This window comes from Notechis scutatus, chromosome 4 (genome assembly GCF_049901735.1).
Source record: "Notechis scutatus isolate UNSWTSFEM ecotype Mainland chromosome 4, rNotScu1.2, whole genome shotgun sequence".
Lineage (NCBI taxonomy): Eukaryota > Metazoa > Chordata > Lepidosauria > Squamata > Elapidae > Notechis > Notechis scutatus.
In genome coordinates, this window is record NC_142012.1 from 1728364 (window position 1) to 1743215 (window position 14852).

The window sequence follows — 14852 nt, forward strand, 5'->3', positions numbered from 1 at the left end:
CGTCTTTGTGCAAAGGTTACGATGCTGTTTTGTAGGTGCCTGAAATTACTCGGGGGGCCAATTAAATCCTCATTAATCAGAGAAGTAAATAAAAACAGCCAAGCTGCAGCGGGTTCATTACACCTGTTACTGATGAAAAGGCCACCTTAAACCAGATTTTTGATGCTAACATCGGAAAAGAAATGTCTCTTTTACTCTAGCCAGGCAGATAGGCTGTCCTTGACTTACGACAACAGTGGAAACAAAGTGACTTATTATGACTGCTTTTCACACTTATGACCATTGGAGGAACCCCCATGGTTACGCAATCAAAATGCAGACCCTTGGCAACTGACTCCTATTTACGACGGCCGCAGTGTGTCCCGGGGTCACGAGATCCCCTTTGGGGACCTTCTGACAAGCAAAGTTGTTGGGGAAGCCAGATTCACTTAACGACCACGTTGCTAGTTTAACAACTGCAGGGATTCACTTGATAATTGTGACAAGAAAATGGAGCAAAACTCACTTACTCACTTTTTTCACTTAGCAACAGAAATTTTGGGTTCCACTGTATTCATAATTTGAGGACTATCTATATTACTGAGGCAATAAACCACCTCCAGGGACTTAATGGATCCCTTAAAACACAAAAATAACATAGAACATAGAATAATAGAGTTGGAAGGGACCTTGGAGGTCAGTTAGTCCAACCCCTTGCTTGGGCAGGAGACCCTATACCATTTCAGATAAATGGTTCCTCCCTCCCTCCCTTTTCCTTTCTTCCTTCCCTTCCCTTCCTTCCTTTTCTCCTTCCTCTCTCCCTTCTCTTTTTGCCTTCCTTCCTTCCTTCCTTCCTTCCTTCAATCCCTTCCTCTCCCTTTTCCTTTCTTCCTTCCTTTCCCTCCCCTCCTTCCTTCCTTTTCTCCTTCCTCCCTCCCTTTTCCTTTCTTCCTTCCCTTCCCTTCTTCCTTTTCTCCTTCCTCTCTCCCTTCTCTTTTGCTTTCCTTCCTTCCTTCCTTCCTTCCTTCCTTCCTTCCTTCCTTCCTTCCTTCAATCCCTCCCTCCCTTCCTCTCCCTTTGCCTTTCTTCCTTCCCTTCCTTCCTTCCTTTTTCTCCTCCTTCGTCTCTCCCTTCCCTTTTGCCTTCCTTCCTTCCTTTCTTTCTTTTCCTTTCCTTTCCTTCCTCCTTCCCTCCTTCCTCCCTCCCTCCCTCCCTCCCTCTCTCTCTCGTTTCCCTTTCCTTGTCTTTTCTAATTTCTTTAGGTTGTCTTTTCTTCATGCCAAATTAAGCTTAAGCATACTCAGCCGACCTTCTTGTGGCTTATTAGATCTATCCTAACGGAGTGCACATTCGGTTTACATTTGTAGGAGAACAAAACTCAGATTCTTTTTTTTTTTTAATGCTGCCTTTTGCACCTCTGATTTATTTTATTTTTATTTTTTGCTTTGCCTTTGCTTTGCTTTTGGGGCCCCAGGGCTCTTATTGGGATGCTTTCATTTTAAAGGCCTTTTCTCTCCGGGTATTATGTTTTCCCGTAGATCCCTCGGGGGGGGGTGTGTGTGTCCTCGGGGAGGATGAAAAGTACAGAAATACAAACCAAATTAAAAACAACAACCACGACAGATAACAATACAATAAACCCAGCTCACCCCTCCCCGTTCTTTCTCAGCCTCCCTCACCCCACCTGGTTCCCATGGCAACGCTAAGGTCTCCAAGTGGGATAAAACCTCCGAAGAGCATTTGAAGATGAAAAGGCCCCTGCGACAGCTTCCTCCGACAGCTTACTCCGATGGACACAAAGCGGGAAACTTCTTAAAAATGCATCAGGAAACATCCGCTTCCTTAAATGCTGTCAAGCAGGGGTCTCCCACCTTTGCAACTTTAAGACTTTTTGGGGGTGTAAAAAGTTTTTTATATTTTTATATCTCAAAAACATTTCTTTCGGTGAACAGCACGGTTCCAGGTTTTGCACATTTCCGTACAAACATGACCTCGGTTACATATTCATCTTTCCCATTTGCTTTCATATCAATATCATTCCGTTCCATATCTTCTACAAATTTTCTCGGGTATTCTTATATTCTTCACATTTATTTGGTGTCTTTTCGATTCCTTTCTGAACTCATTTCTTTTTTATTTTGAAATAGTTTTTCCTCTCTTCGTAACTTGAAGACTTGTGGACTTCCAACTCCCAGAATTCCTCAGCCAGCATTGGCTGAGGAAATCTGGGAGTTGGAAGTCCTCAAGTCTTCAAGTTGCAAAGGTCGGAGGACCCCTTGCCCTAAAGGAAACGCTGACCTTCCAAGTGCACGATACGAATTCTCACGTTTTTTTTCTCCCCCCAACCCACCGGATCTTACCTAAAAGCAGCCAGTAACGGAGCGTAGATGGAGTCTCCATCGTACACGTAGAGGTGATCCCAGCTGCATTCGGTTGCAAAGTGATTAAACCGGAGCCTCAAGACGGAATTGGGCCTAGAAAGAAGGAAATGCATTCAAAAACAGCCTTTTTCCAAAACAAGAACAAAAAAAGGCACCAACACGCTTGTCACATTTGCACGGCACGTCCCTTCCTCTGAGAGTTGTGGAGGCCACTTGGAGGTTTATCTGTGCCTTCAGGATCACCCAAATGATCTTCAAGGAAAAAACAAAAGTCCAGGTGCCTTTTGGAAAAGTACCGCTTTGTTGTGGTTCGCAGCCTGTGCAGATGGGAGCAGAATCGGACAGTGGGGAAGAACGGGGACCAGTCCGAAAGTCTGGAGAGGACTCGGATGAGGGTCCTGCATGGGGATGGGCCCAGGACCATCTGGGAGTCGGGTGCTGCCTCCGGAGCTTCCGGAGTCTGGCAGCTGCGAGGAAGAGGACCCAGGGGAGCCTGTTCCCAGTGTGCGTGTGCGCAGAGCTGCTAGAAGGCGAGAGCAGCTGAGACAAAAGGGACGACTCGGGAGTTAAGTCTGGGGGGCGATGGCCCCTCCCCTAAGGGATAAAAGTCAGGCCAAGATGATGAAACCTCTGCAGGAAGCAAAGTTGTTCATTCGGTTCAGATTCATTCTTTGAAGCTCTTTGCGCTTCAGTTGCTTTTTTTTTTTTTTTGTACTTTGCTTGGTTTCTTTTCTAGTTCATTTGATCCTTCTGTTTTTGGCATCACTCCACAGAACTGAAAGGTGGGTGCTTATCTCGGGGACTGTTTGAGATTAGTTCCGGCTGGGAATGAAAACAATTCCCAGCGTTGCAATAAAATAGGTTTTGCTTTTAAAACAAGTTTGTAAATAATTATGGTTTACGAAGCCTGGGTCAAAACAATTCCCAGCGTTGCAATAAAATGGGTTTTGCTTTTAAAACAAGTTTGTGAATAATTATGGTTTACGAAGCCTGGTTCAGAACAGTCCCAGGCAAGACTTGCAAAGAGCTTATAATAGTTATAATTATGATGTACAACACTGTGGAGTCAAAAGAGACTATACTATATAAATATGAGAATAATAAGCAGGATGTATACCAGGATGTTTTAAAAAAAAGGACTTATAACCAGTACATTGACGTTGCAAAATTGGAAAGGTGATGAATAATAACGAAAAATGTACAATAAAATATCATTTTAAAAGAAATGCTTGCATTTTTATTTATGGTTGCAAATGGACACTCCTTTGCTCCGATTGTTCTGGTATATGATCCGGAAACCTCACTGGAGTTGGGGCTTAAGGCTAAATTTACCAGTGAATTAGAGTTGACCGAAGGAGATGTCTTCAAGGCTATTTGAAGTAGATATCCGGCTACTCCTTGACTTCAGGCGGTCCTCGACTTACAACACATTCATTTAGTGACCGTTCAAAGTTACAAGGGGACTGAAAAAAAGTGAAGCAATCTAGAGCTCAGGAGGAATTTCCTGACAGTGAGGACAATTAACCAATGGAACCGCTTGCCACCGGAAATCGTGGCTGCTCCATCACTGGAGGTTTTTAAAGAGACTGGACAGTCACTTGTCTGAAACGATGGAGAGCTTCCTGCCTAAGCAGGGGGCTGGACTAGAAGACCTTCAAGGTCCCTTGCTATTCTATTCTATTCTGTTCTGTTCTATTCTATTCTATTCTTATTCTATTATTCTATTATTCTATTCTATTCTTATTATATTATTCTATTCTATTATTCTATTCTATTCTTATTATATTATTCTATTTTATTCTTATATTCTATTCTTATTGTATTATAATATTCTATTCTATTCCATTCCATTCCACTCCACTCCACTCCACTCCAAGTCTACCTGAATGTATTTCCATTTCCACTTGTTAATTTTTCTAGACATCATAATCTATTTTAATCAAAATAATAATTATTTTTTCAACTTCTTTAAACTTAAAAGGGTTAATTTTTCAACTTGGCAACCAGTTCTTCCTTCCTTCACGATATTTTCTCCCTGTAGGTAGAAATGTTCTTTTTAAGCTTAATTTCATTTTTTTTGGGGTGGGGGAATCAGGACAAAAGTCCAGATTCCCCAGCTCAATTTCTAAAAGCGAATCGCCTCTAATATACAAACTGATATGCACATACACACAGTTGTTTCTCAAGCTTGGACACTTTTAAGGCATGTGGACTTCAACTCCCAGAATTCCCCAGCTCGCCATTCTGGCTAAGGAATCCTGGGAGCTGAAGTTCACAAGGTGGCTAGAGAATTCTGGGACTTGAAGTCCACTCGTCTTAAAGTGGGCAAGCTTGAAGAGAGGGAAGAGGCATAAAGAGGGAAGAAAATATAAAACAACTCAACAGGAATGTTCACTATATGGAGGTAAAAGTCTGGACAATTCAGTTCCAGAAAAAAATAACAAGATGTGGTACTCACTTTCCTTCTATAAGCCACGTGCACTTTGTTTTGTATTTGTAATTTCCCGGCCCATCCGTTACGTATCCTGAAGATCCGGTAAGCCTGTGAAAAGAAAACTAAGCATGTAACGCTCCCTTAACCACTTACAATTATATTCTTCCACCCAAAAGGCCCTAAAATAAAGGGTCAGGGTTATTAACCTCCTTCTTTTACAAACGAATGGCGCAATTATTCTTGGAATACAGGTCTGGCCAGTGCAATTCAGAAAGGAGACTGGGGAACGGGCAGAAGGACAGGAAAAAAAATCAGGAAAAGGCTGAAAACAAAAGAAACCAGGAGGGAGGGGGCCAAAGGGGTTATTGCAAACCCCTGAATTAAAACCTATTATTGAATCTGTCATCTGCACCTCTGTCTGGTTCGGTTCTGCAACCCAACAGGACAGACACAGACTTCAGAGGATAATTAGGACGGCAGAAAAAACAATGGCTACCCACCTGCCTTCAATTGAGGACCTGTATATCCTGCATGAGTCAAAAAGAGGGCTGTGAAAATATCTACAGACCCCTCATATCCCGGACATAAAGTGTTTCAACTCCCACCCTCAAAACAATGCTATAGAACCCTGCACACCAGAACAATTAGACACAAGGGGAGTTTTTCCCCCCGAAAGCCATCCCTCTGCTAAACAAATAATTCCCTCAACACTGTTCAGCTATTTACAAAGTCTGCACTACTATTACTGTTAATCTTCTCATCACTCCTTATCACCCATCCCCTCCCACTTGTGATTGCAGGACTGTAACTTTATCTCTTGTATCCTAGCGATTTCTATTGTTTCCTGCTATGATTTGATGGCTTATTGTACCCTATAACTATTATTAAGTGTTGCACCTGATGATTCTTGACTCTTTGACAAAAGTATCTTTTCTTTTTATGTCCACTGAGAGCATTTGCACCAAGACAAATTCCTTGTGTGTCCAATCACACTTGGCCAATAAAGGATCCTCTCTCTCTATGTAATTGTTCTCACCATTAGGAAGTTTCTCCTTAATTCCAGGTTGCTTCTGTCCTTGATTAGTTTTCATTTGTTTTTTCTTGACCTGCCTTCAGGGGCTTTGTGGAATAGCTTGACTCCCCTCTTCTTTGGGGCAGGCCCTCAAATATGGGAAGCCTGCTATCATGTCCTCCACAGTCCTTCTTTTCATTAAACAAGACATACCCAATTCCAGCAACTGCTCTTTATGTGTTTTAGCCTCTAGCTCCCTAATCATCCTTGTTGCTGTTCTCTGCCCTCTTTCCAGAGTCTCAACACCCTTTTTGTATTCCTGTGACTTGAATTGGATGCATTATTAGGTTGTTTTGTACTGTCGTCTTCTATTATATTGTATTGAATGTTATAGCAATTATCAATTCAAAAACACTATCTATCTGTCTCTATCTATATTTATATGTATTTATCTATGTCTATCTCTATCTATCTATCTCTATGTTTTTCTGTATCTATCTATCTATCTATCTATCTATCTATCTATCTATCTATCTATCTCTATCTATTCTGTCTTTCTGTATCTATCTGTCTATCTGTATCTATCTATCTCTCTATCTGTCTTTCTGTATCTCTCTCTCTATCTATCTATCTATTCTGTCTATCTGTATCTATCTGTCTATCTGTATCTCTGTCTATCTGTATCTATCTATTCTGTCTATATGCATCTATCTATCTGTATCTATCTATCTATCTATCTATCTATCTGTCTGTCTTTCTGTATCTCACTCTATCTATCTATCTACTCTGTCTTTCTGTATCTATCTGTCTATCTGTATCTATCTATTCTGTCTATCTCTATCTATCTATCTCTCTATCTGTATCTCTCTCTCTCTCTATCTATTCTGTCTATCTGTATCTATCTGTCTATCTGTATCTATCTGTCTATCTGTATCTATCTATTCTGTCTATCTGTATCTATCTATCTATCCATATCTATCTATCTATCTATCTATCTATCTATCTATCTATCTATCTATCTATCTATCATCTATCTATCTATCTATCTATCTATTTGTCTGTCTATCTATCTGTCTGTCTGTCTTTCTGTATCTCTATCTATCTATCTATCTATCTATCTATCTATCTATCTATCTATCTATCTATCTATCTATTCTGTCTTTCTGTATCTATCTGTCTATCTGTATCTATCTATTCTGTCTATCTATATCTATCTATCTATCTATCTATCTATCTATCTATCTATCTATCTATCTATCTATCTATCTATCCATATGTATCTATCTATCTGTCTATCTGTATCTATCTCTATCTATCTCTATCTATCTATTCTGTCTTTCTGTATCTATCTGTCTATCTGTATCTCTGTCTATCTGTATCTATCTATCTATCCATATGTATCTATCTATCTCTCTATCTGTCTATCTGTATCTATTCTGTCTATCTGTATCTATCTATCTATCTATCCATATGTATCTATCTGTCTATCTATATCTATCTATCTATCTCTCTATCTGTCTGTCTATCTATCTATCTATCTATCTATCTATCTATATGTATCTATCTGTCTATCTGTATCTATCTATTCTGTCTATCTGTATCTATCTATCTATCTATCTATCTATCTATCTATATGTATGTATCTATCTGTCTATCTGTATCTATCTATTCTGTCTATCTGTATCTATCTATCTATCTATCCATATGTATCTATCTGTCTATCTATATCTATCCATCTATCTCTCTATCTGTCTATCTGTATCTCTATCTATCTGTATCTATCTATTCTGTCTATCTGTATCTATCTATCTGTATCTATCTATCTATCTATCCATATGCATCTATCTATCTATCTATCTGTATCTCTATCTATCTGTATCTATCTATTCTGTCTATCTGTATCTATCTATCTGTATCTATCTATCTATCCATATGCATCTATCTATCTATCTATCTATCTATCTATCTATCTATCTATCTATTTGTCTATCTATCTATCTATCTATCTATCTATCTATCTATCTATCTATCTATCTATCTATTTGTCTGTCGATCTATCTGTCTGTCTGTCTTTCTGTATCTCTCTCTCTCTATCTATTCTGTCTTTCTGTATCTATCTGTCTATCTGTATCTATCTATTCTGTCTATCTGTATCTATCTATTCTGTCTGTCTATCATGTCTGTCTATCTATCTATCTATCTATCTATCTATCTATCTATCTATCTATTTGTCTGTCAATCTATCTGTCTGTCTGTCTTTCTGTATCTCTCTCTCTCTCTATCTATCTATTCTGTCTTTCTGTATCTATCTGTCTATCTGTATCTATCTATTCTGTCTATCTGTATCTATCTATTCTGTCTGTCTATCTATCTATCTATCTATCATCTATCTATCTATCTATCTATCTATCTATCTATCTATCATCTATCTATCTATCTATCTATCTATCTATTTGTCTGTCTATCTATCTGTCTGTCTGTCTTTCTGTATCTCTATCTATCTATCTATCTATCTATCTATCTATTCTGTCTTTCTGTATCTATCTGTCTATCTGTATCTATCTATTCTGTCTATCTATATCTATCTATCTATCTATCTATCTATCTATCTATCTATCTATCTATCTATCTATCTATCTATCTATCTATCCATATGTATCTATCTATCTGTCTATCTGTATCTATCTCTATCTATCTCTATCTATCTATTCTGTCTTTCTGTATCTATCTGTCTATCTGTATCTCTGTCTATCTGTATCTATCTATCTATCCATATGTATCTATCTATCTCTCTATCTGTCTATCTGTATCTATTCTGTCTATCTGTATCTATCTATCTATCTATCCATATGTATCTATCTGTCTATCTATATCTATCTATCTATCTCTCTATCTGTCTGTCTATCTATCTATCTATCTATCTATCTATCTATCTATCTATCTATCTATCTATATGTATCTATCTGTCTATCTGTATCTATCTATTCTGTCTATCTGTATCTATCTATCTATCTATCTATCTATCTATCTATCTATCTATCTATCTATATGTATGTATGTATCTATCTGTCTATCTGTATCTATCTATTCTGTCTATCTGTATCTATCTATCTATCTATCCATATGTATCTATCTGTCTATCTATATCTATCTATCTATCTCTCTATCTGTCTATCTGTATCTCTATCTATCTGTATCTATCTATTCTGTCTATCTGTATCTATCTGTATCTATCTATCTATCCATATGCATCTATCTATCTATCTATCTATCTATCTAATCTATCTATCTGTATCTCTATCTATCTGTATCTATCTATTCTGTCTATCTGTATCTATCTATCTGTATCTATCTATCTATCCATATGCATCTATCTATCTATCTATCTATCTATCTATCTATCTATTTGTCTATCTATCTATCTATCTATCTATCTATCTATCTATCTATCTATCTATCTATCTATCTATCTATCTATTTGTCTGTCGATCTATCTGTCTGTCTGTCTTTCTGTATCTCTCTCTCTCTATCTATTCTGTCTTTCTGTATCTATCTATTCTGTCTATCTGTATCTATCTATTCTGTCTGTCTATCATGTCTGTCTGTCTATCTATCTATCTATCTATCTATCTATCTATCTATCTATCTATCTATCTATCTATCTATCTATTTGTCTGTCAATCTATCTGTCTGTCTGTCTTTCTGTATCTCTCTCTCTCTCTATCTATCTATTCTGTCTTTCTGTATCTATCTGTCTATCTGTATCTATCTATTCTGTCTATCTGTATCTATCTATTCTGTCTGTCTATCTATCTATCTATCTATCTATCTATCTATCTATCTATTTGTCTGTCGATCTATCTGTCTGTCTGTCTTTCTGTATCTCTCTCTCTCTATCTATTCTGTCTATCTGTATCTATCTATTCTGTCTATCTGTATCTATCTATTCTGTCTGTCTATCATGTCTGTCTGTCTATCTATCTATCTATCTATCTATCTATCTATCTATCTATCTATCTATCTATCTATCTATCTATCTATCTATTTGTCTGTCAATCTATCTGTCTGTCTGTCTTTCTGTATCTCTCTCTCTCTCTATCTATCTATTCTGTCTTTCTGTATCTATCTGTCTATCTGTATCTATCTATTCTGTCTATCTGTATCTATCTATTCTGTCTGTCTATCTATCTATCTATCTATCATCTATCTATCTATCTATCTATCTATCTATCTATCTATCTATCTATCTATCTATCTATCTATCTATCTATCTATCTATATCTTGAAAGAGGTTTTGTCATAGAAACAATATTTCTCAACCTCTGGGAGGTGAAGTCCAGACACCTTCCATTAGCCACAGGTGAGAAGCATCCCAGACCAGGTAATGCCACTCTGGTTCTGGCACTGGGAAAAGCCGGCGAGGTCTTGATATGGGATCCTTAGACTCTGCCATTCCCAAACTGGGAAAAAGGAAGACGAAGAAAGTCAGCCGTCCAACACATACTTAACAAGCAGCGCTTAAACCTCCTTAAGTGTCATTAAGCACTGGCCTATGGCACCGAAAACATCTGAAGAGGAAGAAACACTGAACAGCCAAGGAAAGAGTCTAGCAGTAGTTGGTAAGGAACGTTTACACGTGGATTATGTGGGGAGGGAAGAAAATTACGGGTGAACCTCGACTTACGACCAAAATTGGGCTCCCTTGTAAGTCAAGGACGACCTGGAAAGTACCCAGAGGCTGAGTTTCATCTCCCGTCGTCTGAATGCCTGACTTTCTTTCACAATTCCTTTCAAATTAAAATGCAAAGTATCTGCTCAAGTATCATCCCGTCCATCCAGCCGGTAATGGAGAGCAAACAGACCGACTTTGAAAGCTCAAACAAAGCCTCGTCTGTCCAAGAAAAAGATGCTGGCCTGGCTCTTGAGCCACGTTACCCAGAAACCGTGAAAAAGAGCTGCTTGGGACCCAGAGCCATTCCTGCTGCTTACACAACAAGAGAAAATAACGCAACAGAAGAGCTCCAGCCCTGAAGGACACGGGCTGTGTGTGTGTGTGTCTTGCAGAGATCGTTGAGCTCCTGAGCGTGAGTAAATCTCCTCGGGCTCTACACCAGATTTCTGCACCTTGGTGTTTCAAAACGACTGGCCTCCATTGGATGCTTGCTCACCCGCTCCTTCAGCTATGAATCTCCTCTCAAGGGCATGGAGAGGGGGCGTACGTTGCTTTTTTTTTTGTTTGTTTTAAAAAGAAAAAGAAAAGAAAATGGGCGATGGGAATCCATCCTGGGACGGAGCTCACATCTCAGCCAGGAGGAAGGGGCCGGCGGTCTTCTCTGGGATAAATTAACTCCTCGGAGGTCCTTGGTGCTCTCTGAGCTTGGCGCTTTTGGGACAGACGTTTCATGACCCAACGAGGTCATATCATCCGTGCTACAAGGGAGTGGGGCTGGTGAAGAAAGGAGGAGGGATGTGGGGGTCCTGGGTGCTCTCTGAGCTTGGTGGTTTTCTTCTAAACGTTTCAGGACCCAACTAGGTAACACCGTCAGTGTTAGAAGGGAGTGGGGTTTGTGGAGGGAGGGAGGGAGGAGGAGGAGGAGGAAGAGGGGGAGGACGACGACTATGGGGTCCTTGGTGCTCTCTGAGCTTGGAGGTTTTCTTGCAGATGTTTCATGACCCAACTAGGGAACATCATCAGTGCTAGAAGGGAGGAAGGTTATAAGGAGGAGGAGGAGGAGGAGGAGGAGGAGGAGGAGGAGGAGGAGGAGGAGGAGGAGGAAGGAGGAGGAGGAAGAAGAGAAGGAGGAGGAGGAGGAGGACTGTGGGGTCCTTGGCTCTCTCTGAGTTTGGTCATTTTCTTGCAGACGTTTCATGACCCAACTAGGTAACATCATCAGTGCTAGAAGGGAGTGGGATTTGTGGAGGGAGGGAGGGAGGAGGAGGAAGAGGAGGAGGAGGAGGAGGAGGAGGAGGAGGAGGACTGTGGGTTCCTTGGCTCTCTCTGAGTTTGGTCATTTTCTTGCAGACGTTTCATGACCCAACTAGGTAACATCATCAGTGCTAGAAGGGAGTGGGGTTTGTGGAGGGAGGGAGGGAGGGAGGGGGAGGAGGAGGAGAGCACTGGGGGGTCCTTGCTGCTCTCTGTGAGGTTGGTAGTTTTCTTGCAGGGGTGTCATGACCCAACCTAGTATAACATCACCACTCCTAGTAAACATTGATGATGTTCTTTAGTTTGCATAGCATCAAAAGTCCAAACAATCAGGCCTGTTTCACTTAACAGCCGTCTTGCTCAGCAGCAGAAATTCTGCTCCCCGTTGTGGTTGTCAGTCCAGGACTACCTGTATTGTGGTACACTTGTCTTTGTTATGATTCCAAGGATGATGTTTTAATCCCGTTACTATTTTCTGGGCTGTGCGTCATTCAGAATCATTTTCAGCTGGAGCAGCATGTGTGCCCCAGCCAAATAAAAATAAAAACTTCATTAAAAATAAAAACCAAGGTCTCTGCAATTGTTTTTCTTGTAAATGAGCCGCGCGGAATCTAGTCGCCGCCTAAATGACAACACCCACAACGTCCTCTGAAAATCCCAATAGCCCAAAAACACGCTGAACTTTAAAATAGGTATTAAAATCAAAGGTTCTCAAAACAATATGTACTAATGGAAATAGCTCCCTTCTAATTAGCTCATTCCAAAAATAATTGCTCTCGCTTGGGGTATATACAAACATTCTGGCTTTCTGTGATGATGGAACAAAGCCAGGAAGGGACACACATCATACACACTGATTCAACACACTGCTTTCTTACCAACAAATCTCCCATCCTGTGTTTTCTCTTTCTTTCTTTCTCTCTTTTTCTTCCTTCCTTCCTTCTTCCTTCCTTCCCTCCCTTTTTCTTCTTTCCTCCTTCCTTTTTTTTCTTTCTTCCTTTTTCTTTCCTTTTTCTTTCTCCCTTCCTCCTTCCTTTTTCTTCCTTTCTTCCTCCCTTTTCTTTCTTTCTTCCTCCTTTTTCTTTTCTTCCTTTCCTCTCTCCCTTCCTCCTTCCTTTTTTATTTTTCTTCCTCCCTTTTCTTTCTTTCTTCCTTCCTTTTTCTTCCTTTCTTCTTCTTCTTCTTCTTCTTCTTCTTCTTCTTCTTCTTCTTCTTCTTCTTCTTCTTTCTTTCTTTCTTTCTTTCTTTCTTTCTTTCTTTCTTTCTTCAACTAATCTGGAAACAGTTTTTACTACAATTGCAACATTTCAATCAACCCAAATAAATTTCTAAATCCATTTCAGTTGTCTAGGCATGTTTTCCAGTGATCTGGGCAAAAGGTTTTTTTTTAGTTTTGTTTCAAAAAAAAAAAAGTTAAATCTAAGTGCATGTTATTTTTAAAAAAGCATCTACTTGTCATTAACACAGGAAGGCCGCTTCCTTCTAAAATGTATCTTCAGCATAAAACAGCAACCACAGTTGCTTTTGACTTCCAAAATACAGTTTGACTTGTTGACAAATACAATGACTGAGTAAAATTCAGCCTGAAGTCCTCACATATCATTGCACAAATGACAATCCTTTTTCTTTTTTTTATAATTTTGGGTTAAATTATAAGATGTCCACCGTGCTCCGGGTTGATAATTACATCATGTTGGCAAAGTTACGCTCACATAAAGAAACTGTGGCAATCCTATTCTAAAATAAGCAATTATCAGCTATTTATCTTTCCCCGCTCTGAATGATAAAGAGTTGTTCAGCTACGCTCTGATGACAGATTATAAACAGTCCTCGACTTACAACCAGGGGAATCAAGATTCAGACGCAACTGGTTCGTATTTATGACGGTCAATGGGGAAAGCCAGATTCACTTAATGTTGTGGTTCCCCGGCAGCAGGTGCGGACGGCTGAGGTCTCGGAGAGCGAGGACTCAGGTGAGGGGCCTGCGTGGGATGCAGGGATGGGGCCAGGACTATCAGGGAGTGGGGTGCTGCCTTCGGAGATTGTGGAGGCTGGCAGCAGTGAGGAAGAGGCCCCCGAGGAGCCTGTGCCCAGCATGCGTGAGCAGCTGCAGCAGCACGGGCGACACGGGAGTAAGGCTGCAAGGTGATGGCCCCTCCCTTAAGGGATAGAAGCCAGCGGAGAAACCAGAGTTCTTTGCAGGAAGCAAAGACGTTTTTGCACTGACCGATACTACCTCTTGCATGAATTACAATTTCTCGTAATAAACAACACCGCAATGTATTTCATGTCCTTTTCTTGTGTATGTGTGTGGGGGGTGGGAGGGGGGAGACACAGGTTTCATACAAACAGTGTGCCAAAACATGTCCTGCAACAACATCTGGGTTGGGCCAAGATTATTAGGGTTTACACTGGCACAGTCCACAACCAATTGCCAAGTGAAAGACAAGAGGATAGAATATTTGTAGCTCAGGGTTGAACTGTGAGGACTTGATGCTCTATGAGTTTGGTGGTTTTCTTGCAGACGTTTCATTACCCAACTAGGTAACGTCATCTGTGCTAGAACAGAGTAGGTGTGCGAGGAGGAGGAGAAGGAGGAGGAGGAGGAGGAGGAGCAGGAGGAGGAGGAGGAGGAGGAGGAGGATTATTCTTGTGTTGTCCTTGGTGCTCTCTGAGCTTGGTGGTTTTCTTTGCAGGTGTTTCATTACCAAACTAGGTAATGTCATCAGTGCTACAAGGGATCAGCTGTAGTGTGCAAGGCTGCAAACGAGCAAGAGATTTTGTGTGCATCACAAAACCAGGAGCAACTCAACAGAAGCAGAGATAAAACAACTTTCAAACATCATTTTAAGGGTTGCTCCTCAACAGACTGGCCGGCATTAACAACACATTTCTGTCTGGCCAAAAAAAAAAAAACCCCAGAAAAAGCCAATAGACTGAGAGTTAATTTGGCAGTGAAATTGCTTGCAACTCTTCCAAGACTGGGCTGCCCTCTAACCAAGACTTTTTAAGCGAATACAAAAGAGTTCCTTGTCTGGCTTTGGTGTAGTGAAGAGACAGGAAGGAGGAGGGAAGGGAGGAAGAGAAATCAGCCTCAGTTAAATTAATGAACTCCTTCAG

General features: G+C 40.3%; 1 protein-coding gene across 1 annotated transcript in view; it reads right to left on the bottom strand.

The window, feature by feature from the left end:
- Positions 1-14852, bottom strand: part of ATRN (attractin) — a 246933-nt gene that overhangs the window by 176838 nt on the left and 55243 nt on the right. The window contains exons 2-3 of the mRNA XM_087962695.1: positions 4819-4902; positions 2340-2453 (exon numbers count right to left, since the gene is read on the bottom strand). Coding sequence (XP_087818821.1) covers positions 2340-2453; positions 4819-4902 — 198 coding nt within the window. The remainder of the gene's footprint in view (positions 1-2339; positions 2454-4818; positions 4903-14852) is intronic.